Raw genomic sequence first — 21,094 nt, 5'->3', positions numbered from 1 at the left:
CTTGGCCCAGAGAAAACGCCTGCGCTTCTGGATCATGTTTAGATATGGCTTATTTTTTGACCTATAGAGTTTTAGCCAGCAATGGCGAATGGCACGGTGGATTGTGTTCACCGACAATGTTTTCTGGAAGTATTCCTGAGCCCATGTTGTGATTTCCATTACAGTATCATTCCTGTATGTGATGCAGTGCTGTCTGAGGGCCCGAAGATCACGGGCATCCAGTATGGTTTTCCGGCCTTGATCCTTACGCACAGCGATTGTTCCAGATTCTCTGAATCTTTGGATGATATTATGCACTGTAGATGATGATAACTTCAAACTCTTTGCAATTTTTCTCTGAGAAACTCCTTTCTGATATTGCTCCACAATTTTTTGCCGCAGCATTGGGGGAATTGGTGATCCTCTGCCCATCTTGACTTCTGAGAGACACTGCCACTCTGAGAGGCTCTTTTTATACCCAATCAAGTTGCCAATTGACATAATAAGTTGCAAATTGGTCCTCCAGCTGTTCCTTATCTGTACATTTAACTTTTCCAGCCTCTTATTGCTACCTGTCCCAACTTTTTTGGAATGTGTAGCTCTCATGAAATCCAAAATGAGCCAATATTTGGCATGACATTACAAAATGTCTCACTTTCAACATTCGATATGTTATCTATATTCTATTGTGAATGAAATATAAGTTCATGAGATTTATAAATTATTCCCTTCCTTTTTTACTCACAATTTGTACAGTGTCCCAACTTTTTTAGAATCGGGTTTGTAGAAAACATCCTCATGTTTTGATGAAGTAAAAATGCATCGAACCATTGATTACCATCCAGATCATGGGAATGACGTGTCCCGTAAGGCCTGTCTCGTGGAATCCGAAGGCCCAGCAAGTAGAGCAATGCCTCGTTGAGTCTGAAGGCCCACCAAGCAAAGTCTTAGTCCTGTCACAATCAACCTACACAATTAACTAATTACTTTCACAGGAAATTTCATGTAAAAACTTAGGTATTGTAAATCAATTTACTTACCTCCATTTTACCTCCAGTTGAAACAACAAGTCATTTGTTTGGTTCCTTCTGCATTTCAGAAAACAGGGTTTATAGCACTACATTGTATTTGAATAACATTGCATTTCATTGCGCTGTACTTGTAATGTTCAATGACAAGAAATTTGAACAAATTTTTTTTATTATAAACTAAATGCAACACATTGACATTATGCCACCACACCAAAGTGTTTCCTCCATAATAAAGTTAGAACTTATAGACTACCCTCAATTAAGAGTAAAATAGAAGCATTAACTAAACACAGTTAGTTTAAAGTTTAATCAAAGAACCAGTGTTGTGGTAAATTACTTGAAATAAAAAAAAATCTGTATTTAAACAATTTAAAATGTATTAGTATGAAGACATTTATGCAGTCAATATTCAGTAAGTTAATTATTCCAGTACTATTACATTGTGTGAGGAACAGATGTTCCTTTATAATGTTCCTGGAAAGATTTGCATGTATGATGTACACTTTTCCCCAGAAGTTGTGTCAATGTACCGCAGCTAGCTAGTTGGGAAAACACTAGAGTGTAATGAGACAATAAGGCAACTAGGTCCAAGATCCATCCAACACAGGACTGTTTTTTCATTACCATGGTTAATTACATTTAATCTATTTTACTGTCTCCAAGCCTGTGTGAGTGAGGATTTGCTGTGAGGCTGCTTGCATTAGTGTGACAACTAATGAGTGGTGACAGACTGTCATTGACAGACACCCAGATTCAAATCTCCACCTGCATATTATAATAATTATTTGTATATGTTGCAGTGAAGCTACTGAAACAGCCCACTAAAGATTAATCAAACAAACATCCCCAAACAAAACACTTCAATGTATCTTTATCCTGTTTTTAACTTACACAAGGCAGTTTGATGTAGTGAGCTATTTTTTTAAAGTAGTTGACTACATTAAGTGAGGAGAGAATGACAGAATGAGACGTTGTTTCCTGACATGTCATAATATCGACCTCCTCTCAGTCACGTGTCCATTCAGTGAAATTGTTGTCTGTGACATTGTCACAAACCATAAGAAAAGCAGAAGTACCAATATAGGTGTAACAGGTATATAGGATGAACAGAACAGAAATCTACATAAACACTGTTAAACAAAAGTCTAACGGATGGAAGAAGAGCTAAATTATTCTACAGTGGTTTTCAAAAATCCCATTGTTTCTTTACAGAATGGTGAGTATTGGCTTTTATATTTTATAATATTTGTCACTCTTTCATTTTCATGTCTATACAAGCACTTCATCTTCACTGCCACACTGAACACTCAAATACTTTATTTGAATCATATTTGTTTTTGTAAATATTCAAGGGTGATAAAAGCAATTTTTTATGTCTCTATACTACTCAAAATGTTATGTCGCTATACTAAACATAAATATAAAGCAACATTTAAATTGCAGGCGCTGTGTTTTGGTCTCATTAAAATATCCCAATAACTGTTCATTGAGCAAAAAAAGCATATTTAGCTTACATTTTGTGAAAAAGAGATGTTTCGGTCCTTGACCATTTCTTTGTCAAGAGAATCCATCTATTTAACAGTTTCAGAAGTTAGTTAAACAGCATGACCAATACCCAGGTGCACTTTGTGCTGGACACAATAGCAGTTTAAAGTTCTGGGGGAGCATGCAATTTGTCATTGCAATGTTAATGTTACTACCAGTTCAAACATTGTTTGAGAATTTGAGAGTAGATACAAACGGCATCAAAACCAGAAACCATGTAACCTTGCCTGCACCGCTCTTTAAATCTAGCCTCGTCACCTACGGGATTGCCTGAGACCAGGCACCCAGACAGCTGATGACATTTGATTTGAAATCAACAGCACCGCTCAGGAATTACATTCATATACAAATAATTCACAAAACACAATTGAAAGGAATCAGACTGCTGACAGTGAACATAATCGCGGTTTAAAATTCAGTTACATATTTATGTTATTCCAAATCAAATTATTTCTACACTAACTGTCCGAAAAACTTTTCAGGGTTGTTGTTTATATATTTTTTTGTCAGCGTACATGCTGAAAAACATTAGAAACTAAATGTGATTTGTGATGGAAAATGTACTGTGCCCAAATAACATTGTTATTTTTAACGTGTCCATTTCAAGAGAAAAAAGAGGAAGAGACAGTATATGCCGCGATAAAGGCTGAGGGAAGTTCATCCACTCATCAAAGTCCTGCCATAGGAGGTAGGTTACAAAATGTGCATACAGTTCATTACCATTATGTAAATCTAACCTTACTGCATGCTGAATAAAGTGACTATATTTCTATTACTTGTTTCTCCCCTAATCCTAGAGGACAACAGCCCTGCGCCCCACTCTCAGCCCTGTCGTGGTGTGGCAGTGTGTCTGGGGGTTCTGTGTGTCCTCTTGGTTTCAGCCATCGTAGGCCTCAGCGTCTGTGAGTATGTACTTTATCATGTGGAATTTGATGCAGTGCAGGTCAAAATCAAAGAGCATTTTCTTTTTTTTTCTTACAGTCAGCACTGAACTCTCAGAGCAAAAGCAGTATCTGATGAATCTCAACAGCAATCTGAGTACAGCAATTCAAATTTTGCAAAGTTATAATAGCAATATTAGCACTGCAAACCAAGATTTAATGTCTGACAAAGAAGAGTTGACACAAGAAAGAGACAGACTGAAGACAAATCTTCAGGTCATATATCAGCTTCATGATTTTCCTGTCAATCAATATTGTTCCAAAACAAATGGCAGTGGTAAGCCTTCTTTCTTACCTTACAATACTGTACTAGTTAGATATGACATTTTAAGTACACTACTCAAAAAATTTAAGGGAACACATATCACACATCGGGACACAATGAACGAAATATATTAAAGATCAAAATCTTTACTGTACATTGTGTAATTCGTTGAGAACAAAATTATGTAACACCAGTTAATGGCCTGGATTCAAACTCACACCAAAAATCAAAGTAAACATTTGATACACTGCCGATGTTGCAGGTTTTCCCACTTACAAAGCATGTAGAAGTCTGTAATTATTAGCATAGGTACTCTTCAACTGTGAGTGACGGAATCTAAAACAAAAATCCAGAAAATCACATTGTATGATTTTTAAGTAATTAATTTGCATTATATTGCATGACATAAGTATTTGATACATCAGAAAACTTAATATTTGGCACAGAAACATTTGTTTGCAATTACAGAGATCATACGTATCCTGTAGTTCTTGACCAGGTTTGCACACACTGCAGCAGGGATTTTGGCCCACTCCTCCATACAGACCTTCTCCAGATCCTTCAGGTTTCGGGGCTGTCGCTGAGCAATACAGACCTTCAGCTCCCTCCAAAGATTTTCTTTTGGGTTCTGGTCTGGAGACTGGCTAGGCCACTCCAGGACCTTCAGATGCTTCTTACGGAGCCACTACTTAGTTGCCCTGGCTGTGTGTTTCGGGTCGTTGTCATGCTGGAAGACCCAGCCACTACCCATCTTCAATGTTCTTACTGAGGGAAGGAGGTTGTTGGCCAAGATCTCGCGATACATGGCCCCATCCATCCTCCCCTCAATACGGTGCAGTCGTCCTGTCCCCTTTACAGAAAAGCATCCCCAAAGAATGATGTTTCCACCTCCATGCTTCACAGTTGGGATGGTGTTCTCGGGGTTGTACTCATCATTGTGGAGAGGTTGGTGTCTGTTTGATTCAGTGTGGACAGGTGTCTTTTATACAGGTAACAAGTTCAATCATGTGCAGTTAATACAGGTAATGAGTGGAGAACAGGAGGACTTCTTACAAAACTAAAAGGTCTGTGAGAGCCGGAATTCTTACTGGTTGGTAGGTTATCAAATTCTTATGTCATGCAATAAAATGTAAATTAATTATTTAAAAATCATACAATGTGATTTTCTGGATTTTGGTTTTAGATTCCGTCTCTCACAGTTGAAGTGTACCTATGATAAAAATGACAGACCTCTACATGCTTTGTAAGTAGGAAAACCTGCAAATTGGCAGTGTATCAAATACTTGTTCTCCCCAATGTGTGTATCAGAGAAAAATAAATAAGAAATTATATGCAATCTAAGAATATTAGATTAGACTATTACAATAAAAACACATGCTTAATATTGCTAAGTAAGTCATCCATATAGAACAATAGTACTGAGTAAATTCTAAGTGAATATTAGCTAAATAAAGTGTCAGTATTAAAGAAACATGAAAATAAGGTGCAACAATTATTTATTTATTTTTACAAATGTAATGACATTGCGACTTGCAAAGTTTAAAGAACAGGATGAGTTATCTGGCACATTTGCCTCTAACATTTCTCTACTGGAATATTTCCTGTAACATGACACATAGGTTACACTGCAACACTTCCTGACACATGACAAAAGGGCTGCATTCAAACTGATTCTCATATTCCTAAACTTTACTGGGACCTGAACAGGGTGACACAACACACCTTGCAACAGCATGTATGGATGTGCCATCCTGGTGAAGGTGGACGACCTGTCCAATCTGAATGGGTTGCAGGTACCACCTCATGCAACCAGTAGTGACAAGGACACTAGTAAAATGCAAAATTAGAGAAGAATCAGTCATGTAGGATAAAGAGAAAGCAATTGTCTGTGTCCACCACCTGTAAAACCATTCCCTTTTTGTGGGTTGTCTTGCTGTTGCCTCTCCAGTGCACCTGTTGTCCCATTCATTTGCACCAAAACAGGTGACAGTGATTCACAATAGCTTATGCTTCCTAACTGGACAGATATCCCATGAAGTTTCATTTACTTGGTGTTATACTGTGAGGATTATGTGTTCCCTTGTTTTTTTGAGCAGCATTTATTGCCAATTACACTGAATATTGATTATATTGTAGCCTGGTTTTAATACTATAATGTTCTACTATTGCAGTGACAAAGTGCAACCCATGTAAATTTGGTTGGATGTTATTCCAATCTAGTTGTTACCTGATTTTTTTCCCTGATGCACCTTGGAAGACCTGGACTGAAAGCAGAGAGGATTGTAAAAAAAGAGAATCAGATTTGGTTGTTATTAGCAGTCAACCTGAACAGGTGAAATACAGTTTAACATTTTGAGTGACAGATTCAACAAAATGCCAGAAAAACCCAATAGGAAATAGATTAAAGAATGTGATTGGCTTATCTCAAGGTAAACCAGTCCTAGCTGAAAGAGTTAACATTGCTACTTCCTTTTGTGTTTTTTCATTTGACCTGGTTACATTGATTGGATTCCAGGAAGCCTTTACATACGGTTTTCAACATACATGTGATCCTGGTTCATAAGGCCTTTCCAGACCCTTCACCTTTTTGTCTTTTCTTTTCAGGAATTTATTTCCAACCAAACACAATCCTACTATGATGTATTTCATGGGTACTGGATTGGCTTGTCTTACCAAGCTAACAATCAGTCATGGATGTGGGTTGATGGAAGTGTTCAGGGTCTGAAGAAAGGGTAGGCCCAAAACATTTTAATCAATGATAACACAATCCAAAAAACAATTAATTTGTCAAATTCAATCAGATATAAACAATGGATTTCATAATTTGATCCCTGCAAATGCTGGAATACTGATGTGCCCATAAGTTTGCATACCTTGGCAGAAATTATGAGATTTTGGCATTGATTTTGAAAATATGATTGATCATGCAATCTTTATTTAAGAATAGTGATAATATGATATTATCACACTTTGTCTGGCTCATTTTTAAATCATAATAATAACAGAAATCACCCAAACGGCCCTGATCAAAAGTTTACATACCGTTGAATGTTTGGCCTAGACACACAGGGTGACACACAGGTGAAAATGGCAATTAAATGTGAATTTCCCACACCTGTGGCTTTTTAAATTGCAATTAGTGTCTGTGTATAAATAGTCAATGAGTTTCTTAGCTCTCATGTGGATGCCCTGAGTAGGCTAGATACTGAGCTATGGGGAGCAGAAAAGATCTGTCGAAAGACCTGCATAACAAGGTAATGGAACTTTAAAAAGATGGGAAAGGATATAAAAAGATATCCAAAGCCTTGCAAATGGCAGTCAGTACTGTGCAATCACTTCTTAAAAAGTGGAAAATCTCTTGATACCAAGTAAAGGTCAGGTAGACCAAGAAAGATTTCAGCCAAAACAGTCAGAAGAATTATTCGGGATACAAAGAAAAACCCACAGGTAACCTCAGGAGATGTACAGGCTGCTCTGGAAAAAGACGGTGTGGTTGTTTCAAGGAGCGCAATACGACAATACTTGAACAAAAATGAGCTGCATGGTTGAGTTGCCAGAAAGAAGCCTTTACTGCGTCAATGCCACAAAAAAGCCTGGTTACAATATGCCTGACAACACCTTGACACGCCTCATAGTTTCTGGCACACTGTAATTTGGAGTGATGAGACCAAAATAGAGCTTTATGGTCACAACCATGTTTGGAGAGGGGTCAACAAGGCCTATAGTGAACAGAATATCATCCCCACTGTGAAGCATGGTGGTGGCTCACTGATGTTCTGGGGGTGTGTGAACTCTAAAGGCATGAGGAATCTGGTGAAAATCGATGGCAAGATGAATGCAGCATGTTATCAGAAAATACTGGCAGACAATTTGCATTCTTCTGCACAAAAGCTGTGCATGGGACGTTCTTGAACCTTCTAACACAGCAATGACCCTAAGTTGATACAGAAGAAAAAGGTGAAGGTCCTGGAGTGGCCATCACAGTCTCCTGACCTTAATATCATCGAGCCACTCTGGGGAGATCTCAAACGTGCAGTTAATGCAAGACGACCAAAGACTTTGGATGAGCTGGAGGCATTTTGCCAAGACGAATGGGCAAAAATTCAGGGCCTTATAAACAACTATTACAAAAGACTCCACGCTGTCATTGATGCCAAAGGGGGCAATACACAGTATGCTAATTTTTTTCTTTGTTGCCATGTTTTGTTTTATGATTTTGCCATTCTTTTATGACCTACAGTTGAATGTGAATCCCATATTAAATGAAAGACATTTGTTTAGCCTGCTCACTCATGTTCTTTACAAATGGAACATGAATGGTACACTTTACAAATGGTACTAACTTTTGAGCACAAATGTATGTATATTCAAAAAGTCGCTTGTCTACTTCAAAATATCTTGTGGATACTATTCATTTCTCTGTGATTTTCAATATGAATAAGGTTAAAAGGGATGTTGCAAGCATATGCTACATAGCATTACTACCATGCCTGGAAGGTTAAACACAATGTTTTGGGTCCTAGGCAAACGTCTCTCAAGGCTGGCCTTGTGTAGATATTATGATCAACAACTTCCATGAAACTGCACTCACATAAAATTACTATACAGGTAGAGAGTATGACAACATGCAATAGAATAATGTCTTTCATTCAGCCGTTCATCCATTGCATTTCATTTCACAGGTTTTGGATCAATTCTACACAGATTCAGAATACTTGTGTGTTAACCATCCAAACAAATAACCCGCTGGCTGCTTGGAATACTCCAGATTGTACGATGAACAGTCTTTGGATCTGTGAGAGTATAGCCTTAAACTGGTCATATTAAACTTTATATTTACATAAAATTCACATTATGTTGAGCAGGTCATTTCATTTGGTTGTTTTATTATAGATAAAATGAACTATTGTAAAGATAAATGTTCATATTAAATGTTCTGCATAATTTACATACACCAAATATAAAAAAAAAATGTATGGTTTATTTTTCTAATGAAAATGTACCACGTGTAACAAGCTATGTCCATATCTCTGCATTGTAATAACAACGTTTAAATGATGAATTCCACAAATTGATCCATTGAACTTCAGAATGTACCGAATGAACAGTTTTTCCTTTTTCCTATTGATTCCACCCAAAAACATTATTTACTAGTACCTTGTCAGAGGTGAAACCACCTCAACTCCAATCCATGTCCTGATCTCCCCATTTCTTCCAGTTATTGGTTCATGGCATGAATTCCATCTATATTGTCTGCAATGCTTATGTACAAAACATCTCTGAGAACTGAAGTACATGATTATCATCTATAATTATACTGCTGATTACATGTTAGTAACAGCTATTGGTAACCATAAAAGGAGGTGTGAACACCAGAGGCTGCCATCCTTAAGCTGCAATTTAACCCCAGAGATGGCAGGAACATTAGGAGTGGCCAAATCAACAGTTTGGTTTATTCTGAGAAAAAAAGAACACACTGGTGAGCTCTGCAACACAAAAAGGCCTAGACGTCCATGGAAGGACAACAGTGGTTGATGATCGTAGCATCCTTTCCATGGTAAAGAAAACCCCTTCACAACATCCAGTTAAGTGAAGAACACTCTCCAAGAGGTAGGCATATCATTATCCAAGTCTACTATAAATAGAAAACTTCACAAGAGCAAATACAGAGGGTTCACTACAAGGTGCAAACAATTCATAAGCCTCAAGAATAGAAAGGCCATATTAGACTTTCTAAAAAAGCCAGCCCAGTTCTGGAACTGTAGTCTTTGGACAGATGAAACCAAGATCAACCTGTGCTAGAATGTTGGGAATAAAAAAGTATGAAGAAGGCTTGGAACAGCTCATGATCCAAAGTATACCACACAGAGCTGTAGTACTCGAGGCCGGTCTCAAGACTACTTTTTGAGTGCCTCTGTCTTGTCTCGGTCTCGGACTGTGAGGACTCGTAAAATTCTTCCCGAGACCAGTCTAGTAATAATCAGGCCAAAATAATCCAAATAAGTCCCCCTCAATTTTCATAAATCGCCAATTTGTTGGGCAATATCGTTGTGGATGTTGGTGCCTGTCTTTCCCAATAGCATGTGGCCTGCAGTTTCAGGACCACTGTTCTATGACCCTTATTATTCACGACGACAGTGTCACCTAACAAATTGGATGACGGGAAAGCAGTATTCGACCCACCCAGAGGCTGCTGTTTCAGACATCAAGTCCCCCAAAAGCACATGGGAAAATGTGTTATGGAACCAAGGTTGAACTTTTTGGCCATAATTCCAAAAGGTATGTTTGGCGCAAAAACAACACTGCACATCACCCAAAGAACACCATACCATGCTAATAGACTCCTACCCAAAAAGACTGAGTGCTGTAATAAAATCAAAAGGTGCTTCAACAATGTATTAGTTTTAAAGGGTGTGCGCACTTTTGCAACCATGTTATTGTGAGTTATTTATAGTTTCCGTTTGTTTTTCAATTGAATTGTTCACATTAAAGGTGGAAAAAGTTCTGACATGATTTATCTTTGTCTCATTCTTTTACATCACAAGAACCTGGCATTTTAACAGGGGTGCAGACTTTAAATATCCACTGTATGTATTTTGATTGACAGAGGAACAATGATAGACTTGCGGAAATTGCGTCCCACTCTTTAATGAATACAAATATATTCCTGAAACAAAAAACCTATTCAATGTTGGTGAGTGATATTTTTTGGACAATCCATGTTGATTTACAATGGGGGGATTCCTCCAGTGACTGATTGCAATGGTGACCACTTTATGTTAGAAGATAGATGTATATTAATATATTGCATTCACTCAGTGTATCCTCAATGGGAGCTGATGAAGATTTAGTCTAAACTGAATTACAGTCTTAAAGACGTTATTCCACATCTTTTATTCTAAAATGTATGAAGAATATATACACATTTACTAACCTTACCCCCAAATCTTATCTTAACCTAACCCCCTAACCTTTATCCTAACCTTACCAACTAACCTTTATCCTAACCTTACCCCTTAACCATAATCCTAACCTTAAACTACTGTAGTGATCTAACCTTAACACCTTTAGTTGCCTAACCTTGCCCCCTAACATGCCTTTAGTTGCCTAACCTTGCCCCCTAACATGCCTTTAGTTGCCTAACCTTGCCCCCTAACATGCCTTTAGTTGCCTAACCTTGCCTCCTAACATGCCTTTAGTTGCCTAACCTTGCCCCTAACATGCCTTTAGTTGCCTAACCTTGCCCCCTAACATGCCTTTAGTTGCCTAACCTTGCCCCCTAACATGCCTTTAGTTGCCTAACCTTGCCTCCTAACATGCCTTTAGTTGCCTAACCTTGCCCCCTAACATGCCTTTAGTTGCCTAACCTTGCCCCCTAACATGCCTTTAGTTGCCTAACCTTGCCCCCTAACATGCCTTTAGTTGCCTAACCTTGCCCCCTAACATGCCTTTAGTTGCCTAACCTTGCCCCCTAACATGCCTTTAGTTGCCTAACCTTGCCCCCTAACATGCCTTTTGTTGTCTTACCGGAATATTAGGAAGCGCTGTGCTTCCCTCCTTGTGCATCCAAGTTTGGGCATCAAAGTCACCAACACAAAGGTGTCGCTAAAATGTACAAAATGCATTTCTATATGTTTTCAGTCAGTAACTGTGAGACTGTTGTCCACAATAGATATTCAGTACTTTTCTACAGTAGTTAGGAGGGGTTTTTGTTATATAAAAAAAAACTGTCACCCAGAAGAGTAGTGACGTCAAAGTAGATGTGAAAGACAGAATGGATCATCTAATAGAGACATGCCTCCATTATTCTTTCATCTTGGCGAGGCCACTCTGGTCTGATAGTGCAAAGTGAATAAGTATCTTCCAGCATTGTGTCCCTGTTTCCTCCCTCTTCCACCCTCTCATCCCTCCTCCCCCTCTGCCCTCCCTCAGTATTGATTCCTCCATGAAGGGAAAGTCGTTCACCAGTGGTCATTCCCAAGAAAGCATGAAGCCTAACAGCACATACTGAACCCCACACACACAGGCTTGAAAAGAGAAACTGAATTAGCACTTCACCTCACAAACACTGACAGGCGGACTGCTCGCTTCAGAGAGAGGCTGCTTAACCAGCATCTCTTCATTCTCTCAACACCTCTGAGATGCAGCGCCACAGTATCCAAAATCATCCCAGCCACCGGAAAGATGAGAAGCTCAATATGCTGAACCTTAACCGGTGCCTGGAGACCTACTTGGGCTACGTGAGGCTGCTGGAGGAGAATGAGCTGCACAATGTTTTTATTGTATGCTGCAAACCCTTGTGAGTACAGCCATACACTACTGTTCAATGTTTGGGGTGACTTAAAAGTTTCTTCGTTTTGACAGAAAAGCCAATTTTTTTGTTAGTTAAAGCAACATCAAATTGATCAGAAATACAGTGCAGACATTGTTAATATTGTAAATGACTATTGTAGCTGGAAACGTTGATTTTTAATGGAATATCTACATAGGCGTACTGAGGACCATTATCAGCAACCATCACTCTTACGTTCCAAAGGCACGTTGTGTTTTGTTAATCAAAATGACTCATTTTAAATGGCTAATTGATCATTAAAATACCCTTTTGTAATTATGTTAGCACAGCTGAAAATTGTTGTGCTGATTGAAGCAGCAATAAAACTGATCTTCTTCAGACTAGTTCAGTATCTTCAGCATCAGTGTTTCTGGGTTTGATTATAAAGAAACAAGAATAGGCAAAGAACTTCCTTCTGAAAACTCATGCTATTCTTGTTCTGAGAAATGAAGGCTATTCCATTTGAGAATCTGCCAAGAAACTGAAGATCTCATAAAATGTTGTGTACTACTCCCTTCACAGAACTGGAGTGATGGTAGCTGATAATGGGCCTCTGTATGCCTATGTAGATATTTTATTGTAAATCTGCTGTTTCCAGCTACAATAGTGATTTACAACTTTAATAATGTCTTCACTGTATTTCTAATCAATTTGATGTTTTTTTAATGGACAAAAGATTGGCTTGCCTATAAAAAAAAAAAAAACAAGGACATTTCTTAGTGACCCCAAACTTTTGAACAGTAGTGTTTTATGGCAGCCATCTACAACACCATTTCCAAAAAAGTGGGAACACTGCGTTAAAGGGCAAATAAAAACAGAATGCAATGTGTGCTAATGTATCCCTATATTTAATTGAAAATATTACAAAGACAACACATTAAATGTTGAAACTGAGTAATGTTATTGTTTTAGAAATGTTTTATTGCTCGTTTTGAATTTGATGCCAGCAACACGTTTCAAAAAAGTTGGGACAGGGGCATGTTTACCACTGTGTTGCATCACCTATTATTTCAACTCTGTACATTTTGGGAACTGAGGAGACAAATTACTGTAGTTCTGAAAGTGACATTTATTCCCATTCCAGCTTGATATGGGATTGCAGCTGCTCAACAGTTTTGGGGTCTTCTTTTTTATATTTTTCGTTTCATAATGCGCCAAATGTTTCCAATATGGGACAGGTTGGACTACAGACTGTTCAGCACCCAGACTCTAACTACGGAGCCATGCTGTTGTGATACCGTGCTGAATGAGAATGTGGTTGGCATTGTCTTGTTGAAATAAGCAAGGCCCTTCCCCGAAAAATATGTCATCTGGATGGCAACCTATGTTGCTCCAAAACCTGTGTATACAGTATATACTGTAACCATGTGAACACTGGCAATGTCTTTCAACATTGAGCATTATAGGCAGCTAGGCAGAGGAATAAATCAGAGGGCTACTGAACAGGGTCAAAAACTACAAACTGAATTGATGTGATCCATCACAATTACATCTTTGTCGATAGAGAAGTAGTGTAAATAGATTGTAGTCCAAATACAGTATTACAACACCATCAAAACATTGCTGGATTCCTTGAAGTTGGATGAGTACGGCTGAGTGGTCATAAGAGACTTCAAAATGGTGGAATTCTTAATGGGTCTCAAAGGCGGTTTTACCAAGTTTCCTTGCTGTCTTTGTCTTTGGAGGAAGAACATGAAGAAAGAACATGAAGCTCTAGATAAAGAGTTGGCAGCCTTCAAGTACCTTCAAGACAACTTCTCTAATTTATAAACACATTTTATTGATTGATTGATCACTCCTAAAGAAGATCCTGGAGTGCAATGAATTCCCCAAGAAGCTCACTAGTAAGGAGAAAGCAGCTTGGAATAGCTTTGTCGCAGTGGTACGGGGCTTCCTGGGGAATCACATGGCCAAAAACTGTATGGGGCTGGTTAAGACTCAATGGGGTGTAGGATGTCCCTGAAAGTCCATATTCATGATGCAAGGCGAGCGCTTCCACCGAGATATACTGGATTTTGAACGCCGCTACCAAGGACAGTATAACCAGAACATGATGGAAGACTATTGGGAGCTGATTCATGAAAGTCATTTGCAGTACAATCGTAGAACTCGGAAAACTACTCACTATTTTGTAGTCATTTTTCTATTACTTTAGTATAAACATCTGTTCATTTGAAGTCATTTGAGTTTTTTTGCCACCAATTTGCCGTTTTCTCATTGGAAATACAGTGGATATAAAAAGTCTTCACACCCCTGTGAAAATGCCAGGATTTTGTGATGTAAAAGAATGAGATGAAGATAAATCATGTCAGAACTTTTTTTCAATTTTAATGTGACCTATAATGTGAACAATTCAATTGAAACGCAAACTGACTACTTCCTCCCCTTTGTTATCCATCCTGCTTCTTGTTGAAAATGTTCACACCCTCTTTTATGGTAAACAGTTGTTACTACCATGTTAAATCAATCAGCAGTATAATTATGGATGGTAATCATATATTTAACAGTATTGTTTTGTACATAAGCATTGCAGACAATATAAATGGAATTCATGCCATGAACCAATAACTATGGTGCACTCTGTGTATTAATGTAGTTTTTTAAATGGATTATGAAGTTATGTTTCATTGGAAGTTATATGCGCCTAGATCAATAGAGAGCAATAGGAACATCTGTGTTTAGATTTTCTCTTTCAGTAGGTTGTGCTCTGATAACCACAGGAATGGTTATCATTGACCATCTAGCATGGGGGTTATCGTCTTAGAAACAAGATCTTTGCGAGGTAGACACACCCTTCAATGTATATATCAGCTTGTAACCAGCATTACAGTGATAATGTTTCGGACATTCATTGAAATAGGACAACTCTGCTGCATTATTCCAATAAATACAGAATGTATTTTCTCCCTTGATTTGTGCAGGTTCTCTATCATTTAACCACTATACGTAGCCGCTAAATTCTGGAAAAGGGCTGATCTGGACATGGATTGGTGTTGAGATGGATTAACTTCTGACAAGGTACTAGTAAATAACGTTTTTCTCCTCTCTGGTGGTGTGGGATCAATAGGAAAAAGGAAAAACAGTTCATACTGTACATTTTAAAGTTTGTGGAATTGATCATTTACATTTTCTAATCTTACAATGCAAAGGTATTGCTAACGTCTTGGTGCCAGATATCACAGCACAGCACACCTTCAGAGGTCTAGTGGAGTCCATGCCTCAACGGGTCAAGGCTGTTTGGGCGGCAAAGTTAGGACCCAGACAATATTAGGCAGGTGGTCATAATGTTATGGCTGATCAGTGTATTTATATTTATACAGCTCTGTTTTCTATAAGTTATATATATATATATATATATTTCTTCAAATAAACACTAAGAGTTTTGCACAGTACTGTACATACTCACAGACACTGAGGCCTACGATGGCTGAAACCAAAAAGACACAAAGAACCCCCAGACACACTGCCACACCACGACAGGGCTGAGAGTGGGGCGCAGGGCTGTTGTCCACTAGGATTAGGGGAGAAACAAGTAAAGAAATATAGTCACTTTATCAGCTTAAGGATACATTGTAATGGTAAAAAGCATTAAGCAAGTATTTGATGACGATAATATATTTAAACAATAGATGGTGATTTCCATGAGTTCCTCTCACAACTTACTTCCTGTGGCAGGACTTTGTTGAGTGGGTGAATTGCCCTTAGCCTTTAGCGAATCATACACTGTTTTTTTCTCTTTGTTCTCTGTGGAAAGGAGGACATAAAAAAAAAATAATAATCTGTGAAATGTCATTAATGTCACCAGGAGATACTAAACATCCATCCATCCATCTTCTTCCGCTTATCCGAGGCCGGGTCGCGGGGGCAGCAGTCTAAGCAGGGATGCCCAGACTTCCCTCTCCCCAGACACTGCCTCTAGCTCTTCCGGGGGAACACCGAGGCGTTCCCAGGCCAGCCGGGAGACATAGTCCCTCCAGCATATCCTAGGTCTTCCCTGGGGTCTCCTCCCGGTGGGACGGGACCGGAACACCTTCCTGGGAAGGTGTTCCGGAGGCATCCGAAACAGATGCCCAAGCCACCTCAGCTGACCCCTCTCGATGTGGAGGAGCAGCGGCTCTACTCTGAGCTCCTCCCGGGTGACCGAGCTTCTCACCCTATCTCTAAGGGATCGCCCAGCCACCCTGCGGAGAAAGCTCATTTCGGCCGCCTGTATCCGGGATCTTGTCCTTTCGGTCATGACCCAAAGCTCATGACCATAGGTGAGAGTAGGAACGTAGATTGACTGGTAAATCGAGAGCTTCGCCTTGCGGCTCAGCTCTTTCTTCACCACGACAGACCGATACATCGACTGCATTACTGCAGAAGCTGCACCGATCCGTCTGTCAATCTCCCGTTCCATCCTTCCCTCACTCGTGAACAAGACCCCTAGATACTTAAACTCCTCCACTTGAGGCAGGCACTCTCCACCAACCTGAAGTGGGCAAGCCACCCTTTTCCGACTGAGGACCATGGCCTCAGATTTGGAGGTACTGATTTTCATCCTCACCGCTTCACACTCGGCTGCAAACCGTCCCAGTGCATGCTGAAGGTCCTGGTTAGAAGGGTCCAACACGACAACATCATCTGCAAAGAGCAGAGATGAAATTGTGTGGTCCCCAAACCTGACACCCTCCGGCCCCTGGCTGCGCCTAGAAATTCTGTCCATAAAAATTACGAACAGAACCGGCGACAAAGGGCAGCCCTGCCGGAGTCCAACATGCACTGGGAACAAGTCTGACTTACTGCCGGCAATGCGGACCAAGCTCCTGCTTCGGTTGTACAAGGACCTGACAGCCCTTAGCAAAGGACCCAGGACCCCATATTCCCGAAGCACCCTCCACAAGATGCCGCGAGGGACACAGTCGAATGGCTTCTCCAAATCCACAAAACACATGTACTAAACATGATACTAAACATAATATATTGAAATCAATGTGATTCAGCAGGTAGATTAGCCAAAAATATAAACACATATATATATATAATTTCAGGGGTCATCTCTACGTGGCTGGATGCCACAGTCATGGCCTGACTGCAGAGGTGCCTCCTAGTGGAGTCTCCACCTGTCCTGGCACCTTGTCCTGCCCCCGGGGGCGGAGCCAGACTAGGCATCGGCCTAGTGGAGCCTCTTGGCGTCTCTGCCTGCTTACGTTTAATTATCCCCAATCGAAGGCAGCTGCTCCTTATTGCCTCTGACTGGGAATCCTATTTAAGTTGTACTTTTGTCGGTCTTGTATGTATCAGTTGCGGTTCGACTCTACTTTTGTTGTTTTTGGTTCAGTTGTAAGCCATGAAGGAAAACAGGATGATTCCCTTAAACCCTGCGCCTGCCTCCCTCTGCACCGTGACAACTAAAGTTTGTTATGACGGCAAACTACCATCAGACTATCAGTCAGTCAAACTCCAATGCTTGTGAGTTCAAATGCTTGCTATCGCTTGCAAATGCTTGCAATCTTGGAGGTGAAGATCCTGGATGTGGAGGTCCTGGGCTGATGTGGTTACACATGGTCTCCGGTTGTGAGGCTGGTTGGATGTACTGCCAAACTCTCTGAAACGCCTTTGGAGACGACTTATGGTAGAGAAATTAACATTAAATTCACAGGCAACAGCTCTGGTGGACATTCCTGCAGTCAGCATGCCAATTGCATGCTCCCTCAAAACTTGTGACATCTGTGGCATTGTGCTGTGTGATGGAACTGCACATTTTAGAGTGGCCTTTTATTGTGGCCAGCCTAAGGCACACCTGTGCTATAATCTGCTGTCTAATCAGCATCTTGATATGCCACACCTGTGAAGTGGAGGGATTATCTCGGCAAAGGAGAAGTGGTCACTAACACAGATTTAGAAAGATTTGTGAACAATATGAGAGAAATAGTCATTTTGCGTACATAGAGAAAGTTAGATCTTTGAGTTCAGCTCATGATAAATGGGGGCAAAAACAAGTGTTGCATTTATTATTTTGTTCAGTGTACTTGCAGTAAGTGTGTCAAAGTTAATGATGCCCCATGAGGAGCTTGGTGCTTGTAATGCCAAGGTAGTGAGTTTGATGGGGGAACCAGTAGAGGTCTAGTATGAATGTGTGCACTCAGTACTGTACATCAATTTAGAATTTGTTGTATGTTTTCTGACACTTGACAGCCAAGGACAGGCAAATCTTGAAGTGTGTTGACATTACCTCAACTTTGTCTTTCTTTAGAACTACATTTTCAATCCAGCTGGAGCCATCCCAAGGCCAGTTTACCACTGTGTGGCATGCCTCTTTTTATAACAGACTGCAAACGTCTGGGGACTGTGGAGACAAGTTGTTAAGTTTATGAATAGGAATGTTGTCCCAATCTTGTCTAATACAGGCTTCTAGTTGTTCAACTGTCTTAGGTCTTCTTTGTCGCACCTTCCTCTTGATGATGCACCAAATGTTTTCTATGGGTGAAAGATCTGGACTGCAGGCTGGCCATTTCAGTACCCGGATCCTTCTTCTATGCAGCCATGACATTGTAATTAATGCAGTATGTGGTCTGGCATTGTCATGTTGGAAAATGCAAGGTCTTCCCTGAAAGAGACGACGTCTGGATGGGAGCATATTTTGTTCTAGAACTTGGATATAACTGTCAGCATTGATGGTGCCTTTCCAGATGTGTAGGCTGCCCATGCCACACGCACTCATGCAACCCCATACCATCAGAGATGCAGGCTTCTGAACTGAGTGCTGATAACAACTTGGGTTGTCTTTGTCCTCCTTAGTCCGGATGACATGGCGTCCCAGTTTTCCTAAATGAACTTCAAATTTTGATTAGTCTGACCACAGAACACTTTTCCACTTTGCCACAGTCCATTTTAAATTATTCTTGGCCCAGAGAAAATGCCTGCGCTTCTGGATCCTGTTTAGATACGGCTTATTTTTTGACCTATAGAGTTTTAGCCGCAACGGTGAATGGCACGGTGGATTGTGTTCACTGACAATGTTTTCTGGAAGTATTCCTGAGCCCATGTTGTGATTTCCATTACAGTATCATTCCTGTATGTGATGCAGTGCCGTCTGAGGGCCCGAAGATCACGGGCATCCAGTATGGTTTTCCGGCCTTAACCTTACGCACAGAGATTGTTCCAGATTTTCTGAATCTTTGGATGATATTATACACTGTAGATGATGATAACTTCAAACTCTTTGCAATTTTTCTCTGAGAAACTCCTTTCTGATATTGCTCCACTTTTTTGCCACAGCATTGGGGGAATTGGTGATCCTTGCCCATCTTGACTTCTGAGAGACACTGCCACTCTGAGAGGCTCTTTTTATACCCAATCATGTTGCCAATTGACATAATAAGTTGCAAATTGGTCCTCCAGCTGTTCCTTATCTGTACATTTAACTTTTCCAGCCTCTTATTGCTACCTGTCCCAACTTTTTTGGGAATGTGTAGCTCTCATGAAATCCAAATGAGCCAATATTTGGCATGACATTACAAAATGTCTCACTTTCAACATTCGATATGTTATCTATATTCTATTGTGAATGAAATATAAGTTCATGAGATTTATAAATTATTCCCTTCCTTTTTTACTCACAATTTGTACAGTGTCCCAACTTTTTTAGAATCGGGTTTGTAGAAAACATCCTCATGTTTTGATGAAGTAAAAATGCATCGAACCATTGATTACCATCCAGATCATGGAATGACGTGTCCCGTAAGGCCTGTCTCGTGGAATCCGAAGGCCCAGCAAGTAGAGCAATGCCTCGTTGAGTCTGAAGGCCCACCAAGCAAAGTCTTAGTCCTGTCACAATCAACCTACACAATTAACTAATTACTTTCACAGGAAATTTCATGTAAAAACTTAGGTATTGTAAATCAATTTACTTACCTCCATTTTACCTCCAGTTGAAACAACAAGTCATTTGTTTGGTTCCTTCTGCATTTCAGAAAACAGGGTTTATAGCACTACATTGTATTTGAATAACATTGCATTTCATTGCGCTGTACTTGTAATGTTCAATGACAAGAAATTTGAACAAATTTTTTTTATTATAAACTAAATGCAACACATTGACATTATGCCACCACACCAAAGTGTTTCCTCCATAATAAAGTTAGAACTTATAGACTACCCTCAATTAAGAGTAAATAGAAGCATTAACTAAACACAGTTAGTTTAAAGTTTAATCAAAGAACCAGTGTTGTGGTAAATTACTTGAAATAAAAAAAAATCTGTATTTAAACAATTTAAAATGTATTAGTATGAAGACATTTATGCAGTCAATATTCAGTAAGTTAATTATTCCAGTACTATACATTGTGTGAGGAACAGATGTTCCTTTATAATGTTCCTGGAAAGATTTGCATGTATGATGTACACTTTTCCCCAGAAGTTGTGTCAATGTACCGCAGCTAGCTAGTTGGGAAAACACTAGAGTGTAATGAGACAATAAGGCAACTAGGTCCAAGATCCATCCAACACAGGACTGTTTTTTCATTACCATGGTTAATTACATTTAATCTATTTTACTGTCTCCAAGCCTGTGTGAGTGAGGATTTGCTGTGAGGCTGCTTGCATTAGTGTGACAACTAATGAGTGGTGACAGACTGTCATTGACAGACACCCAGATTCAAATCTCCACCTGCATATTATAATAATTATTTGTATATGTTGCAGTGAAGCTACTGAAACAGCCCACTAAAGATTAATCAAACAAACATCCCCAAACAAAACACTTCAATGTATCTTTATCCTGTTTTTAACTTACACAAGGCAGTTGATGTAGTGAGCTATTTTTTTAAAGTAGTTGACTACATTAAGTGAGGAGAGAATGACAGAATGAGACGTTGTTTCCTGACATGTCATAATATCGACCTCCTCTCAGTCACGTGTCCATTCAGTGAAATTGTTGTCTGTGACATTGTCACAAACCATAAGAAAGCAGAAGTACCAATATAGGTGTAACAGGTATATAGGATGAACAGAACAGAAA

The 21,094-nt window shown here is 39.6% G+C and overlaps 1 protein-coding gene across 2 annotated transcripts; it reads left to right on the top strand.

Moving 5' to 3' along the window:
• The first annotated feature begins 2,117 nt into the window (after window positions 1–2,117).
• LOC117592753 (C-type lectin domain family 12 member B-like) lies at window positions 2,118–8,712 on the top strand. 2 transcript variants are annotated; one of them, XM_029115810.2, is made up of 7 exons: window positions 2,118–2,226; window positions 3,163–3,243; window positions 3,353–3,457; window positions 3,537–3,773; window positions 5,933–6,093; window positions 6,366–6,493; window positions 8,444–8,712. In XM_029115810.2, exons 1-7 carry the CDS (start codon window positions 2,163–2,165, stop codon window positions 8,586–8,588), a joined length of 921 nt encoding a protein of 306 aa, XP_028971643.2. In that variant the 5' UTR covers window positions 2,118–2,162; the 3' UTR covers window positions 8,589–8,712. The 2 variants fall into 2 exon arrangements, with proteins under 2 accessions (XP_028971643.2, XP_034144644.1); XM_034288753.1 differs by lacking the exon at window positions 8,444–8,712 and having other exon boundaries at window positions 6,366–6,692.
• The last annotated feature ends 12,382 nt before the right edge of the window (window positions 8,713–21,094 follow it).

The sequence above is a fragment of the Esox lucius genome, chromosome 20, assembly GCF_011004845.1.
Source record: "Esox lucius isolate fEsoLuc1 chromosome 20, fEsoLuc1.pri, whole genome shotgun sequence".
In the NCBI taxonomy this organism is placed as follows: domain Eukaryota; kingdom Metazoa; phylum Chordata; class Actinopteri; order Esociformes; family Esocidae; genus Esox; species Esox lucius.
This window is presented reverse-complemented; position numbering and strand designations above follow the sequence as displayed.